The sequence below is a fragment of the Athene noctua genome, chromosome 1, assembly GCF_965140245.1.
Source record: "Athene noctua chromosome 1, bAthNoc1.hap1.1, whole genome shotgun sequence".
Lineage (NCBI taxonomy): Eukaryota > Metazoa > Chordata > Aves > Strigiformes > Strigidae > Athene > Athene noctua.
Genome location: NC_134037.1, coordinates 91,966,097 through 91,984,650, shown reverse-complemented (window position 1 = coordinate 91,984,650; position 18,554 = coordinate 91,966,097). Strand labels below are relative to the sequence as shown.

At 37.0% G+C, this 18,554-nt stretch overlaps 1 protein-coding gene across 3 annotated transcripts in view; it reads right to left on the bottom strand.

Annotated features, from left to right (window-relative positions):
* Positions 1–18,554, bottom strand: part of CRIM1 (cysteine rich transmembrane BMP regulator 1) — a 196,529-nt gene that overhangs the window by 106,631 nt on the left and 71,344 nt on the right. The window contains exon 3 of one of the 3 annotated variants that reach the window (XM_074896908.1): positions 142–384. The exons of the other annotated variants lie outside the window; for them this stretch is intronic. Coding sequence (XP_074753009.1) covers positions 142–384 — 243 coding nt within the window. The remainder of the gene's footprint in view (positions 1–141; positions 385–18,554) is intronic. 3 annotated transcript variants of the gene reach the window in all.

The window sequence follows — 18,554 nt, the reverse complement described above, 5'->3', positions numbered from 1 at the left end:
GGGTATTGCCCACATAAAGTCATTTTAATTTTGAAGAAGAGTCAGAAGAATTTAGACACTATATAGGCTTTAGCAGATGCAATTATATATGTTTTGTGCTTGTCAGACATTAAAAAATTGAAAAATCGGTTCCTGTTTTACCTGGTTTACATTCATAGAGATCACAGCATTCGCCTGGCTTTCCTGATGCCTTTGAAACCAATATATTCAAATAACCAGGCTGGCAAACCTTCCTCAAGCAGCCTGCAGGATTACACACGCAACGGCTTGGGAGCGGACAGCATTCACCAGGAGGAGCATAGCCTTCAATCAAGATGGAATCTTCCGGACAGCGAGGAGAAAACTGGACTTCACAGCGGGCCTTGGAGCAGTCAGGTTTCTCTTCTGAAAGGGAGAGAAAAATCAGCATACCATAAATGTCAGTAAAACACTGTATTGAAGCTGTAAAGATGAGCTCAGATAAAGCTCCCTTTCCTCTCCTTCACCCCCTAAGAAGGAAACTGCTGCTGCTGAGCTGATTAGCAAAAATTATGGAATATGCTTAAAAAAAATCTTGGTATTTGCAAGATGGCAGGCTCATTATGAAATATTTTACAAAAATTCTAATTTGTGCAACGTGCGTGACTGCTGAACCCACACAGACTCAAAAAACAGCTGTGAAACTACACATTTGGCTATGAAATTGAGAAATAACTTGTCATATCATGCACAGTCCTGATGTTCACACCTACACCTTCGATTTGCTAAGACCTTCCATTATAAGCAACTGATTTTGATTATTAAACTTGAATGACCTAAACTAAGATTTCACATACTCAAAAAGCTGGTTAAAAGTTCAACAGCTAAGTCCATACATTATCAGAAGACAATTTTTCCTGCACACACTCCCATTGCTCACATTAAAAGTGTTGTTACTTCAGCAGCTTGGAGAGTAAAAGAGAAAGGATTTGACTAACACTGGCTACAGGCATTAGAGGTCTGAGGCACCGGCTGCAGGGACATAGCAATAAGAAAAGTAATACTGAAGAACAAGGTCAACAAGTTGGTGGGAACAGTGGCAAGCTGGACAAACACTGAGACAACAGACAATGAAAACACAGCAGAAGGTTCTTGGACAGCTAGGTAATATTCTTCCAAAATGTGGAAAAGAAGTCAAGATTCCTCATTGTCAAAAAACCAAATCTTAATTCTGGAAAAAATGTTGTGTTGTGCCTTCCAATGATTGAGCCACATTGGGAAAAATCAGACCATTCCTGTGACTGATTTACTCTGTAATGCAAACAGTGAGAAACTTGCTCATATTTAAGAGGGTGTCACTTTGCCCAATGTATCTGAGCACTGTTAAAAAAAAGTGGATTCAGGACACTCAGAAGAGCAGTATCTTTAGGTCAACAGGACACAGTGACTTAAGTGTTTGGAGGCAATGCAGGGAGCCATCCCAGGCCTGACCAGAAAAAAACCCCACAACAACGGAAACTCAAGACCTGAATTTATAAACTGTTTGTACCACTCCTTGGTTATCTGCAAGTTTGTAAACTAGATGGTTCTATTATAAATGTCACTATTACCCCTACAAACGTAACTGACTACTTCACTTGTTGTCATTAAGCTAGATGCAGAGTAGTAGAAACAAGTAAAACCAAGACTATTAATCTGATGTTTAAGGTACTGCCATTTTAAAAATTAATCTCTAGTGATAATTTCAATGATTGAATAAGACATATCAAATATCAGCATCTCTGATAAAAAGTCAGGAATATATTCTCCAAGGTTTTAATAACTCACTGTTTTTGGAATTATTAAAGTTACTGGATATCGTGTTTGCACTGCAAATGTGTAATTCTGCTTCCACACATACACTGAATGTCAACAACAGTGATATCTTTTTCCAGAGGATCACTTCTACATTTAATTTTAGTATATTCTTTGGAATTCTAGGTCTACTGAAGAATCAAAGCAGCATTGCTTGCCTACATGGCTGACTTCCTAACTGTGCTTTAGTTTCATTTAAACTTAGAGGGATATAATGCCTAGAAATATATAAGTGCTTAGAAAAATATTAACCTAGGTCTTAGCATTAGTAATTGCAAAAGGAAATCATGAATATAAACATTTAGATCAATTTTAGTTGGCAAATACAGCAAAACAGAATTAAAAAAATAATTACATGTATTTCCTTCATGTACAAGCAACAGTGATTACTAACTTAAATGTGATACTAGACAGCATCGTAACTTTTCTTACAGTTAAAAGCCCCACTATTTCCATCTGTCTTTAAAATAGCCTAGGCTAGATATGTACTTTGCCTACAATTTTAAAACATTCGTAAGACCTTTTTTTTTTTTAAACCTACCCTTACGTTTAGGTTATTATCTGCTTTATTAAACACATTGTTCAGGCTGAGCGTTACTGATTACAGCGGTTTGCTGCAGAAAGCTGTCACTGCAGAAAGTTGTATAAATAATAGATAACATACTAGTTTCAGTATTTTATTGACATTCTTTAGTTTATGGATATAATAAAAGGCTTGACATTTTAGCTTTTAGAATCTTTTCATTTCCACGGCATGTTGTTCAACTGTGCACAGAGAAGTAATAGAACAGTACTGAGGTATTCACACTGTTCATTACTTGATCTACCCTAACATTATGCATCCAGCAATTTTCTGATCTCCATGACTAATCCCATCTTCATGCAGTCCCTCTTGTGAAAAGACTTTGTATTATACATGTTTTAAATGTTTACCTACTATTTTTACTTGCCTGTATTTACATACATACGTGCATCTATATTAGGGTAAGTGTTTCCTCCAGGACTGATTGTATTTGGCCAATATATGCCAACTTTCAGAAATGCAAGGTTTGTGAGAAATGCATGTCAAACTGTTGGGATTCAGACTATTCAGGACTCTACATATATTTATTTTGAAGACCAACGCAAAGCCTAGTGTTGGAGTTGATAAGATCACCTAGCAAAAATATGAAGAAAACAAGGATATGTCACTATCAGCATGTAAGAAGTATCGCAAGCAGCAGAAGAAAGAGAGAAATTTTAAATAGAGGACAAGTATTTTTATATAAAACATTCATGCAGTATTTCATAGTTATTATCTTTGATAGTCTTTTCCACATTATTGTGCTCAATGTAGTTAACTGTAACAGAATACAACAGGACTCTACTATTAAATAAAACTGGCCATTGCTTTCAGAGGAAATGGTTTAAACACAAACAGCCACCACCTTGCAAAGACATGTTTGTGTTTTAATACCAGGTTACATAACACCAGCAAATATTTAGAAATCAAACTTAAAAGTTTTTCTTTTTAATCCAGTGCCACTATTACTTTTGTACTTCATGGTCCTGAGAAATAAACAAAACCAACTCCCTACTACTACTTGTGTAAATATTGTGCTTCCAAATTATTATCTCAAACTATGTACATGATAAAACATTCCCTTCCTAGTATATAAATGCAACCGAGCAACATGAAAGTGAAATATATTAACTCAACCTGGATCAGCCAGCGGACAATTGTCCTGCAGCTTCCCTAACTCCAGCCCACAGCAGAATCAAGGGCAGAAAGAAACTTTCTGCAGACTACGTCATGATTTGGTTCTTAATTTAGATGTGGACTTCCTTTTGTGGAAAGGAGCAAGTGGCTGAAACGACGTGCGAGTGGCACTATTAAAAGTGTTTTCTTGTAGAGTCCCTACTTATACTTCTGAAAATAATCTTCATCCAGCAGCTCCCAGTGTAGCATTACTATATTTTAGTTAAAACTTTAATCAGGTAGCACCATATGACCACAACTGTGCCCTCAGCCCAGCACTCACTGGGAGGTGAGAAGGTGGGAGTTCTGTTTTACTGCAGTTCATTAAAAGCTGATGAGGGCTCCTCATTTTGAAATCAAGCCTGATTAAGAGACATTACTTTTAAGCAACCATTAGGAAAAGCTTCAAGGTTTTTCTTCTTGTTATTTCAGCAAATGGCAAGCATACCCATCTTCTCTATTTACAGGGATAAAGGTCTGTATACAAGACATATTTCTGCAATTCATTGTACTAAACTTGCTTATCTTTTCATGACTTGATCAAAAAAGGCATCAGAACTGAAACTGTTCTCAAAATAAATTACAAACATGAATACAGCCATAAATATCACTGCTCTAGCAGGATTCCTGATCTAATTCCACTCCATACAGCTATTTAAGATTTCATCAGACAAGAAGAATCATTTAATAGCTCTTTCTTCCTTTATTAACAAACACTTCCAGACCTTACAAAAGGAACATGTAAGAAAACATGTCAGAGCAGAATAATTAAAAATACATCAGACTATCTCAACAGACAGAAAGGTAGGGCAATGGCAAGCTATGTTCCACAGAAAACAACTGTGAAATCAGTGATATTTTTGCTAGTTTATCCCTTTTATATACCAAACAGGGACTGTTTTAAAGCAGGTTTTCAATAGACCAAGGTAAATTCACAATAACCTATTGCTTCTCTGTCAAATACACACATACACTATGAAGCACTGACCTCTCTCCCAGATGTTGTTTTAAGCTACTATTACACAAACCAGGATCCTCCTAACCAACATCTTCAAAGCCAAACAAGGTATCAGGACTTAAAACTCCATTTTATTATCTTAATTTTGATAGTAAATAGAATATAAACAATCACTATGTGTGCCCCAAACAGGAGAACTTCATTTTTCAAGGCAGTATATGAAACCTAAAAAAATTAAATTTTTGAGGAAAGTGAAAACTAGGTATGTGTGACTTACTATGAACTAAATTAGCACAGCAAATATATGAGACACTTATTCCTGAATAAAGAAACATCTTAAAACACAGATTACATAGCAAGAAGATGTGCATGTGCTACATTCTCCTAATCCATAATGTAGATTTCCTCATAAAAACAATTTAATACAACCTTAACTGTATGTAAAAAGAGAGTAAAACTATTTGTCAAAGATGACATATGGTTTTGTAAGTAAGAGCTTGTACTCAGGACACTCATCACCTTAATTCCAATATACTTTTATAAAACACTGTTCTACCTCTACCCTTGAAGCAGCTGATAGGTCTCATTTAGTAAGTTGACTGTTTTAGCAAGGCAAAAATCTGCTTACACAACTCACCAATTAATTTAATGAAGTGAGGAGTTGTATACACTTTTGCTGCTTGATTTTCACAGAATCAGACAGTTATTGGAAAAAGCATCTATTTAATCACATTTTGGTCTCTCCATTAAAAAGAAACCATTAACAAGGAGAACAATTACTTGTCAAGGTTGTACCCATCAAAATTCTCATAAATTGTCTGAACAGATAACCTACAAACAAGTAAAAAAAAATTTAGTTGGCTGCACACATTGCCTTTATGTTCAAAAAAGCAGCATTTCGAATGACTACACAAAGAACAGAAACTATCAGTTTGTTTGCTGCTGAGGGCTCTGTGGGACACATTCTCTTCATAGCCTTTCATCAAAACACAACAGAAGCTGGTATCTCTGACATCTCACCAGCCTGAGCCAACAAAGAATCTCTATAGAGATAAAGGAAGAGCCTGGATCAATCAAGCTTTTACAAACTACCTATTCTGCCAGTCAATCTTCTCAAGATATTCAGAAATGTATCTGGAAAGATTACATTTTTAATAAACTGAACACAATCCAAACAGGAAAAGTGACATGTTGATGAATTCAAAATAAGACTCCTATCCTTGGGAAAAAATCTCGTATCTACTCTAAAAGGCAGTCTTAGAGACTGTTGAAAATAAAATTATTCAGTTTACCAGTGACAGTGCTATTTCTAAGTATAAATTACTACAGGTACCAGATTTGCATTTCAAGACAAACTTTACTTTCTGTGGTCTGAAGGTTCTGCCTCACTTGCTGTTAAAAAAGCCTGCAAAAAGAACCTACCCTTTATGAAGCACATAACAGAGGACACTCTACAATTACCAAGAATATCTGAACCACCTAAGTTACAATGTGTAGCTGAACAACAATAACTGAGTAAGTTACAATGTACTGTGTGCTTTAAGACAGGGATCACTCATTTAGAGTCAGGATGTCTCAAAAACATTTCTCATTTTCATTTGATTTTCATCTCAGAAGCACACAGGAAAGTTGTAGCATCTCAGAAGTCAAGGCACTAACATTCAAACTGACCCTTCATTGCAACCACAGTATATTTGTTATGAAGTGCATGAGGGGGAGGAGAGCAACCTTCAAAGGATAAAAAGAAGAAATCAAGGTGGGAATTTCTTCCCTTTTTTTTTTTTTTTTTCCCTTTGCCATTAGCATTAGAAAGAGTCTGTCATAAAGCAACAGCTGTAAAGCTGGAACTTTTCAGAGTTTCTCCATATCAAAAGCTACTACATATGTTTTAAAATTATGTTTCCCATGACCTTATAAAATTATTATAAAATTATTATGTGGAAGTGGAGGAACAGTGTGGCAAGGTCTTTATGTCACAACCAATCCTTTCTCTGAGAGAAGGTAACTTTCTTTACCTTCCTAAAAGGTTTATACAATACTCAAAGTGGCCACTAGTTAGAGCTGGTTTTATTAACACAGTCATTGAATATAGGAAGTTTAGATCTCAGGGGTTTTTTTGTTTTGTTTTTTGTTCAAGTAGAGCAGTTGTAACAAACCCCACCCAAAAATATCCCCTCCCCTTCCCCCATCTTGGCTAGTACCAAAGTAGTATGGAAATAAAAATGGTTCCTGAAGAAGAATTAAGAACTTTGTTTTCACCTCTGTATCAAATTCTTTTTTCTTCATTATGTTTGCATGCTCTGCTTTGACACGCAGAGAAAGTATATGCCAGGTTTAGTTAATGAGAAAAGCAGAACACTTAAAGCACTGGTTAGCACAGCAAAAGGATCTTAAGGTATAACTAGTATGGGAGAAATAGAGAAGAAAAGCCCCAATGAGGGTGAAAGGGTCTTCTCATTCTTCAGGTGAAACAAAACACATCTGTGCTTTTCTGGAAACCTTTTCAGGGAGGGATTTTTATCATTTTGTCAACTTCGTGTGACCAGAGATGCTTTTACTCAGTCACCATAGAAACAAGGACAGAATGTTTTCATCCAAGGAGAAGGCTGAAGAGAACTACTGGAGACTCGGAACTGAACACTTCTGCTGACATATTTAAACAGTTCTACAGCTGCTGCTATAAAAACAAGTTTTCAATACGTACATGTATGGATATACATATGTATATACACAGAATGAAATTTATTTTTTATGTTAGGTCCCTAAGAAGAATATAGAATAAGAAGCATTTTGAAACAGCTAGCTTCATATTTCATTTTTTCAGAGCAGTTTAAAATAGAATATGGTTCATAAAGATGAACGTTTTGTACAACTAAGCAAAGTGATGCGCTAAGGTCAGCGTACATGCTTTGAAGACACATGTCGTTCAGCTTTGAATTTTCGTTTCATTGTAAGCTGGTTTTGTGAAATCTAGGCTAAAAACCAGCCACTTTTACTGTAGTCTTACGGTCATCATTGAAACACATTCCAAACAATAGGCATAGTGTACTGTTATACAGTGGCAGGAAGGAAATATTAAAAGGATTAGGGATAAACAAGAAAAATGATTACCCAGCTGAAGCAGTCAGACAGACAGGGATCGATATCGGAATGCAAAATACCCAACAGGATTTTCAAGAATCAAAAGGACAGTTATAGTAGATTAAAAAATGAGATTACTTTACACATACAATATGCACACTACTGTATACGGATGAACTGCTACAAATAAAAAAAGGAACTAGAGTCTGACCTTTTACCTAAAACTGAACTTTATTTAAAATCCATTCTGTTTTGTAAACAAATTTTGCTTCACTTTCCAGCATTTCTGTGCTCTGGATTTTACATACTACACAGTGGAGCAATCTGTCTCACTCATATTACAGACTAATCTTCTTGTAATAGCACAGCAATGGCCTGCAACTAACCTGGGTTAAAAAAAGTCACACACAAGAAGACAGTTATAGACATAAATTTTAATAAATATGCACTTGTCGATCTACATCTTTGCAATGTAGTAGTCACTATGGATTTGCCAAAGATTTTTAATTTCAAGAACCAAATAGCCAGGTACAAGGGTTATGCCACCCAAGACAGCTAGAGCCAAGAAAGATATTAATCCTATTTGGATAGCAAAGCTATTAGGAGATTATAATTCCACTTTCTGAACTTTTTTCTTTTCCTGTACTGAAAATATTAAAAAGGAAGGTGGTAATTCAAACCCAAACACACACCAGAACTGAAAGCAAGCCTTAACCCAAACTGTTGTCTACCAAAAAAAGCTTTTAAGAGAATCAGTAAGGATTTGTCAGACATTCTGCATCTAAATGCGAATGCAAGTTCTGTGAAACCAATATTGTTTGTGGCAGTAGTTGCATTTGGGTTCAGACCTCCCAGCTCAAAGCATTTCTCCATTAGGCGTAGAAACACTCAAGCCAAGAAAACAAAAAGGTACTTTTCCTCCATTTAATTTAAAACCTGCTTTCAACAGATACATATTAACATTTTTTAATATAAACTAACAGCTTGACACCAACATGTTAACCCAAATCTATAATTGGTAACATTAGCTTTCTGATAGAACTGTACATGCAGAGGAGGGCACAAGCCCAGCCCACTGCCCAGCAGAGGGAAGTGTGCCATCCCAGCAACAGGACCCATTTCCACTGGTAACTGCACTGCTTTCAATAGCAATAAAGCATCTTTTAAACTTCAGTACTGAAAATCCTTCAGAAGTTGAAGAGATAAGCAGATAGCTACTTGTAGTCAGGCTGCCCCCATCGAGGAAAAAAAAAAAAAAAGTGTTTTCGATACTGTCATGACTGGAATAACACTGTACACTGATTTCTTTATATAAGAGAGTCTATTATTTTGGATGAATGATACTACTCCCACTATTGGTCATACTTTATATTGGCAAATCAACTGAAATCTCCAAAGAAAGACTGTGTAAACAGTAATGAGGTGGTCTGAACTACAGAGCCAAGACTTCAAAGTATACCAAAATATTTTGGAGGTAAACCAAAAATGAAAACACTAAATTCACAACCTGTATAAACTGCATATACACTTCAATAACTTGTAGTGACAAAAATGTACACCAGTAGTAAATTTACCAAGAGCAGAAAGAATTTTTTATCACAGTGCTAAGCAGCTGCAAACCAAAGGTAATGCTAAATGTGTACCAAAACAATGATAAAGCACAAATATTTGGAACAATTCTGCTTAATATAGCTTAAGAAAAATATAAGCTAACTGACATCTGGAGAAATAATCACAAGTATTCACCAAAGTAGCAGTACAACAACACACACCTTGATGTGCAGGGAGAAATCGATTTGAATGTGAGCACGTAACTTATACCCCACAAAGGGCAAACACCTCTGGAGGCAGCACAGAAGCAGTACTAAACGACATGCTACACCACACAGTCACACTCAAAGTAGCAGTCTCAAATCGCTGTTTGTTTCCTAATCAAAGTCTGAAAATACAAGTATAACAAGGACCCAGAAAACACTTGCATCTGCCATAAATGCAAACTACAGTCAAAATAAAAAATACATGATTTTACAAAGAATTCACATATGTAAGAAGACAGCAACCAAGATAAAACTCTGAACAGCAAAACCAGCAATTAGTTTTCTAGAGCTAAATTTAAAAAAGCAACTGAGGTGTAAAAATTAATGCAGAAGTGAGGGGTTTGATATTCAAAGGAACACAATTTTTTGTTATTAGTGAAATTGAATCAATTCCTATCTGCCCTTCAGCATTTCATTTTGTTAAGTTAATAAAAATAAATTTATGTGCTTTCTTCAAGTTCTCTGATCTCTGCTAATGTTAAAAAAGAGAAAACAACCCCCAAACCCAAAAAGCCAAACCCACACACAATAAGAAAAGGACTTAAATGCCTTAAGATATATCTGGCAAGTAAGCTCCATTTTATGCAAACTAGTTCCCCTAGCTATTATGTTCAAAGGATCTCTGTATGTTTGTTAGCAGCTTAACCACATATTTCTTAAATTCTTTCACAAAAAACACTCAAGAGGCTTAACATCAGAAAAATCAACCCCGTTCAACATTTCATTCTTCTCTTGACTAACCTAAGACACCATTGTTAGAAGAAAGTATGAAGAAAGGCATAGTTTCCTTCTTAAGCAAACAGAAGGTGACTGCTTCCAATGGTGAAGGCCAGTGCCCAAGTGTTTTGAGACATTTTCCTTCTCCAACTGCTATGGTTCATCTCTTGACTTCTCTGGGTTGGCTCCTTAAATTCTTCTGAATAGCCACTCTAAATTTAGAATTTAAATGTATTTCTATAATATAAGATTTTCTATATTACCAGAGATCTCCCTTAATTCTTTTTTTTCTTTAACATAAATATTTCTGTTAAATTTGTCTCCCTAGAACAGACTGTAGTACCAACTACTATAATTATTACTTTGTAATTAGTTAATTACCAAACCTGCATCAACTTACTGAACAAAATTTCTATGCATTACTTAGGACAACAGAAAAAGAACTCTAGCTATAAAAAGTATGACAGCAAAGCAAAAGGGGCTATTATAATTTTTGGTGAAATCTATACTGATACAGGGAATTCTATCAATCACACAAATACAAGGAGAAAAATAAAATATTTATTGGGTAAAACAACATCAAAAGACAGAAAGAGGGACATGAAATTTTAATTTTAGTTTAAGATCTAAGCAGTTTAAGCTTGAGAATACAGCTGTCCAACTGTTCACACAAAAGTTTGAGAACTGATTAGAAAAATAAACAGACAAATGGAAATTTGAGAATCATCTTATTCTTCCTGCTTCCAAACTAGAGTATCCAAAATAGAAGTATCTACACAATTAGGAAAAAAAGAAATACTAAAAAATCAGTAACATAAATCAGATGCACACATATATTCATAACCAGCCCTCAAACATACTGAAGACCACAAGGAACCACAGAGTGGGAAGGGCAAACAAACTGCCCCGTTTTTCAATACTGCCATACAAAACCCAGTGTAAGAAGCCAGATTACTTTAAACACAAGCCGAGAAACATACAATATCCACAGTCTTTACTCCTCACATAGTCACTAAACAAGTGCCTTCACAGGCTATGCAGACACATAAATAAAAATACTCAAAATAGATGATATCAATTAAACACAGCTTCGCATCCACCACACATCAGATGTTACTAAGTATCAGCACCACCCTGCTGCAGCATCCCTTATTCTAACCTCAAAGCAGCAGCATCCCACAGAGGGAATTGTATGTCAAAACTACAAAAAAGCAGAAAGCCAGAGTTTACACCGCACTGATCTTCTGTTAACACTAGTTCGAGGATTTTGCTGACTGCAGTAGTCATTAAACTTGGATCCCACTATTTCAAGCTGGATAAACGCCAACACCCTTTATTAATAACAAAAGACAGTGAGTCTGGAAAAAAGCCAACAATTCTATGCCAAATGTATAAAAATAATCTCTCAATTTCAGAATATTGTTGGCTGCAGTGTTCTTTAATTAGATTCAGTTTTTCATCTCATTTGAAGCATACAGTTGTGTATTAAATAGCTAGAAAGCTTGTTTGCAAGAGCAGCTTAAAGTGGAATGATCCTAACGACTGCAAGCATGGTAATCCGTTTTGCCCAAGTGTATTGTTTGGATTTTATTATTTTTTTTTTAGCAGAACTATCAAAGCAGAAGAGTATCACAGACTACCCTGGCTCAGTGATTTATTCTGATTCTTTACCCCATGCTCTTACTTTCTTCATTGTCCTTTCCTCTCAAGTTATCCACTTACTGTTTATGTCCCCTTTAAAGCAAATCCCCATCTTTTCTAACCTTGTCTTTCTTACTATACACCTCCATTAATACAATATACAGCTATATGTTTCATTTGTGTAACAATATATCTTAAAACCAAATACTGTTTTCTCATAAGCACTGAACAAAAGTGTATTTGTGGCATTTTGCATAGCAACTTCCATGACACAACTAGAAAAAGAAAATACTAAGAAGTTCAGATGTAGAAGTATTTAATTGGTATAATTTCTTAGGCCAGTTTGACAAACCCTCAAATGCAGATGCAATTCACAGTCACTAAAATGTAGACTACATACCTTTGTGGAACATTATGCATAGTGACAGAAGTACTGCCTGCAAACACGGCTGCACTTTGTAAGTGAAGCAAATCACTATTATTTCCAGTAAGATTCCTATGATGACACTCCTTGTATAGGTTTGGGATTCAGTCACACCCAAAGCCATCTTTAGATCAAACTCTGTACAGTGCATGGTTCAGGAACTGGACACAATCAACATATATTAATCTTACATATAAATTTGCAGCAGACATGGTAGTTTACAAAGCATAAGTTTCAACGATCAGAGAAAAGGCAGACGAGCTTATTAATAAACCAATCAAGTATATGTGATGGCACCTGAATCCACAGAGTGATATTAGCATCTCCAAAACAAGAGAGTGCCACCAATGATGTACCTGATGAGCTGACAGACTCCTCACTGAACCTGGAAAAACATTACGAGTAGGAAGATGACAAATCCAGTTTTGAACAATAATTACTGGGTGCCCCAAGGAACGGTCTGGCTCTCTACGCTCTTATGTTACAAAGATAGCGATCCTGCCTCATAAACACATGCTGGGAGGCAAAACAAGAAGGAAGACTAGAATTTTAATTGAGAGCTGCTGTGAACAAAATCATTCTATTGCTGGAACAAGACTAATGAAAAACAGAAGGATAAAAACATTGAGGTTACTAGCAAACACCAGGAAATTATATCTCAAAAGGTGCAATGATCATTACAATCAAGATTCTGCACTAATCATATAAACTCACATTTGTTTTATATATATATATATATATATATATTCCTTCATATAGGTCAAGCTAAGAACTGGTATTTCAGAAGTCAGCAAAGCCTGAGCAGTGCTAACTGGAAAGCCTGATGACATCCAACAAGATAACAGAAGAAAGCAAAAGCTACCAAACAGCTTTACCAAATACCATAGATGTTGATGCTTATGCACTGTTTTCATTGTTTTTCTGTATTTGGCTGGAAAGAGACACCAGAGAGAATAAAAGCTAGTAATGAGGTATCTCGCATGTCACTTAAAATACCTCCTCAATGGTACACCTCAGTGGACAGCAGTCCTCACAGTAAACAAGCAGCAACAAAAGTAAATGAGAAACACTGAAAAATGTTTCTCTGTACACAAAACCAGATCTTTAGTTAAAGCAGTTGTAGGTGTTAATTGTTAATGAAGGTAGTATTAATGAGGTATATTTTAAAGGAGACTTTTCATTCAAAATACACACTTTTTTCAACAAAAAGACTAAGTTGCATAACATACCACCTAGTTTTACTGCTGGCAATCAAATGTATCTCCTCTAATCTTTCTTCCAATCTATGCAATGAATGCATTTTCTCAATGCAGTATAAATACTTGCTTTCATAGAAATCTGGATCAAGATTTACAAAGATTTATCAGAGATTTCTGCAATATAAGCATACAAGAAAGACAAGATGAAGTAATACTGAGATGTCAGTAATGGTAAATTAGGGTGCAAATAGGTCAACTCCATCACCTCTGAAGCATGCCTTCAGAATCTCATCAACATCGAAAGAAAGAATAACTTAAGTACAACAGAAAAAGTGTTAGGAATTTTATCCTACATTTCTCACCACATACATATCCTCCCAAAGCACCGTGTCCGTTAATGCCTTAGGTGACTACTTAAAGGGAAGCAAAGCTAGTAAGTTCAATAAATCTTTCACATACTTAACTCACAATACTGATCCTAATTTTATGCTTAACCCACCTAATCACCTGTGAAGCAGGTTTTTAAATATCACCTTTAATATGGTGACTTCCTCCCATTTCACATAACTTTCTTGAATCACATTGTAGATGTCAAGATATTTTAACATAGCATTTAAGCCTCAACTATTTCAGAAACAAAAGTAAAAAAATAAAATTAAATTGAGTCAATGTCACATTCCAGCCACAATTTTTATTATGCTGCAAAACAAGCAAAACTTAGATCACATAAAAACGGATAGTAGGACAACCTTAAATGCGCAGTTTAAGAAATATGGAAACATTCTTTTTGGAAATAAATTATTTATCTAGCAAGATTTAAGAACAAATCCTCAGTTAGTAAAAATTGCCTTAGGTGCTTGACTTTCAAGGACTTCAAAGCACTTGTGTGAATTTATTCTGTCTCATGTCCTGCACATTACAATGTGGTAACCAAGTATACTGACTAAAAAAATAATTTAAAAAATCTGTCCCCCAAAACCCCAACAAAACAACAAACAACATTTCCCCCCCCCTCCAACTCCCAACAAATTAAAAAAAAAAATCTTTACAAGAAGAGAACCAAAGTAATTAAAACATAACAAAGAAAAACATATGAAAAGAACAGAGAGGCTTATATAACTAAGCAGCCAAACCAAGAGACACACCACATGGATAGAAAGGCTGCTCCAACAAACACAAAAGTCAGAAGACCTAAGACAAAATTCTAACGCCACAATCAACTGGACTGAGTTTCTATTCCTAGTTTCAGCAATTCAGACAAGCTATTCTGCTGCTGTTTCACTTCCCAATCTACCATTCTTTTTATAAACACAATTGCTTCACAATTGCCTGGGAACTTGTTCTGCATGTGGTATCATGCTTTGTACAACACAATCCTTTTGTCATTCAAGATCCCTAGGTACTAGGAAAAAAACCCAGACCAAACAAAAACCAAGCAAGAAACCCACCAATCGTTTAATATGTATCTGAAAACCTATACAGCTGCTAGAAAATCTGATTATTCAGGAAAAAAATGCACAAGTTTTTCTTCAATAGAGAGACTGCATCTGAGTACATTTCCTTGACTAGAATCAGCTGAAGATAACACAAAATACTATTAAATGAATATTCACTATTCAGTCACTGGCAAGTAGTTGCTAATTGGTGTTTTGCAAAGAAACTTCAGTTTTAGGTAGTAAAATTCAGACTAAGTATGATGTATTCATTTTTATTCTTTTAATTGACCCTTAAACATTAGTCTACATACACAGTTAGTGTGCTAGAAGCGTATTATACTGACTGGAATAAAACAAGAATGAAAGAAAACACATTTTAGTTAATCTTTCATAAACAATTTTTTCAGAAGGCAGCTGTTACAAAGGCCAGGTGGAAGAGCCAACCACTATCCCAATAAGGTGAGCTCTACAGAGTACATTTTAAAGCTGTCCCAAAAGCATCATAAGAACAAAGATACAGATATAGGAGATCTAGGCAGCAGCTAAACTAGCCACAGAATAAAAAGTAGGTAAAGTATTGATGTCTCATAGAAACTATCTGTTCCAACTGACATCATATATGGAAAGATAAATAGAACATGAAACCATCATGAGACTTTTGCAAAGGTCTCACGAGTCTTTTGCAAGAGAGAGTGAAAAACAACTCAGGGTGTCCCCTCGTGCTTCTCATTATTATATTAATTACTGGACTATGTTTTCCAACATTAGAAATAATTGGTCATTCAACCAAGGGGATCAGTAATTCTAAAAGACAAGTTTGCTGACTGGAGAACTTGATGTGCAACACAACAATATTGCAGGGTCACCAAATCTCTTTGAGAAAGGACTACTTTATTTCCAAACATAAACCACAGTAATGGCACTAGCAACCTTTACTTGCCTGTGGTGAGCCATGATGCAAAGTGAGACTATGTAAAAGGCAAACCACGTACTTGGGATCTGGTACACTGATGTGAAGCCTGTGCTCTTCTGTGTATACTCTGAGGTCTTTAAATTTCCATTATGAGCTTCCTAATCTATAAGACATCCACCATGAAGTAACTGCACTGCTGTGGGAAATATCAAGGGCTTCCTTTCTAAACACTTCTGTACCTGACATTAAGAGAGAGAATATTAGACTTCTCTTGAAACAGATACACAGCAATGTGTATCATAATGATAAAGCCACAACAGCATGCATTATGTATACTGTCTTGCATATGCTGCTTTGTAAATACTGCACCAAATTGCTCCTCACTGGAAAACAGGAGTATTCTCACCCTTCAGAGGGATTGTTGAGCTATTTTTCAGAAGACTCAGCAATGTTTAGAACAGGTCCTGTAGAACAAGCCCTAACGGGTAACAGAATCTTAGAATGGTTTGGGTTGGAAGGAACCTTAAATACGATCTAGTTCCAACCTGCCTGAGTGCCATCCAGCCCGGCCTTGAACATGTCCAGGGAGGGGGCAGCCACAACTTGTCTGGACAACCTGTTCCAGTGTCTCATCACCCTCACAGTAAAGAATTTATTCCTTGTATCTAATCTAAATCTACCCTCTGTCAGCTTAAAGCCGTTACCCCTTGTCCTATCATTACATCCCCTTGTCATCTTCCCTGTAGGCCCCCTTTAAGCACTGGAAGGCCTCTAGAAGGTCTCTCCACAGCCTTCTCTTCTCCAGGCGGAACAACCCCAACTCTCTCTGCCATCTTTGTGGCCCTTCTCTGGACTTGTTCCAACATGTCCATGTCTTTCTTATGTTGGGGGCCCCAGAGCTGGACACAGGACTCCAGGTGGGGTCTCACCAGAGTAGAGTAGAGGTGGAGATTCACCTCCCTCAGCCTGATGCCCACACTTCTCTTGATGCAGCCCAGGACACTGGGCTGAAAGCACACATTGCTGTCTCACTGTCAGTTTTCTATCCACTACTACTCCCATGTCTTCCTTCACAGGGCTGATCTCAATCCACTCTACACCCAGCCTGCAATTGTTCTTGGGATTGTCCTGGCCCATGTACAGAACCTTGCACTTGGACTTTTTGAACTTCATGAGGTTCACATAGGCCCACCTCTCAAGCCTGTCCAGGTTCCTCTGGATGGTATCCCTTCCCTCCAGCATGTTGACTGCATCACACAGCCTGGTGTCATTGAAAAACTTGCTGAGGGTGCATTCAGTCCCACTGTCCATGTCACCAATGAAAACGTTAAACTGTGCTGGTCCCAGCACCAATCCCCAAGGAACCCCACTCATCACCACTCTCCACTTGGAAATCGAGCCATTGATCGCAACTCTCTGTGTGCGACCATCCAGTCAATTCCTTATCCATCGAGTGGTCCATCCAACAAATCCATGTCTCACCAATTCAGAGACAAGGATATCCTGTGGGACAGCACCAAATGCTTTGCACAAGTCCAGGTAGATGACATCAGTTGCTCTTTCCTTATCCAGCAATGGTGTAACCCCATTGTAGAAGGTCACCAAATTTGTCAGGCATGATTTGCCCTTAGTGAAGCCATGTTGGGCTATCACTAATCACCTCCTTATTTTCCATGTGTCCTATCATAGCTTCCAGGAGGATCTGCCTCATGATCTTGCTAGGCACAGAGATACTAAGCACTCCACAACTGCTCTCAAGAACGTAAGTGTTGCTAAGTAAAATTTCGGGACATTTTCTCCAAGGCAGGCCATTTTGGAACTGTCAAGGCAAGTCTGAGACTCTCCATCACTTTTAGTGAGGATTTATTCTTTCTGAGTCTGCCAACTGCAGAGTAATCCCAGTCCAAATGGATGTCTTCAAGTCACCCAGTCCCATCCCCTACTCAGAGCTGGGCTGATGCTAGGTCAGCTGCTCAGGTCCAGTTGAGTTCAGATGACCCTGAGGATGGCAATTCCATCCCCTCCTGGGAAGCCTGTCTCTCCATTTGACTACTCACACAAAACACCTCCCAACATTTAAGTGAAGTATTCCTTGTTGCAGCTGAAGTCTGATGCTTCTCATCCTTCTAGTGTGCACTGTGGAGGAGTACCTAGCTCCATCTCCTCTGTAACCAAATGAGGCAGATGAAGACAGCAATAAAGTCCCTTCTGCTGCTTCCTTTTCTTTAGACTAACAAAATTAACTTCTCCCTGCAGATCGTGTTCCCCAGACTCAAGCATCCTTATTACATTAGGGATCCCAAAACTGGGTATATTACTCCAGATGGGGTTACACCAGTGCTGAAGAGAAGGTATGAATGTCTCCCATCCGGGTTCTGCTGGCTGCTCTCCTCATACAACCTGGCATGCAGTTGGCCTTCTTCACCACAAGGGCACACTGCTGACTCATGTTCAACTTGCTGGCAGTGTCGGTCAGGATAAGTCATTGTTCCTGCCTGGGACAGGTGAACTTTTTCCTTGCTAAAGTTTTCATTAGGGCAGAAACTTCTGTAATTAGTAGCATATTGACCCAGTGTGACAACTTCTTTATTAGTAAAACAGTTTAAGGTGGGTTTTCCATTCCATCATCAGCTTCTACAGTCCAGCAAGCCAAATACAAACTCCAAAAACTTTAGTTTCTTTTGGAGGTACATGTTTATGAACAAACAAATGTGATAAAGGAGGTTCAAAGCTGTATTTTTTTAATCTTGGATTCACTTTTTATCCTCCTTCCATCCAGTTATGTCTCCTGAAGCTGTTCACAGTTTCAGTGTACAAT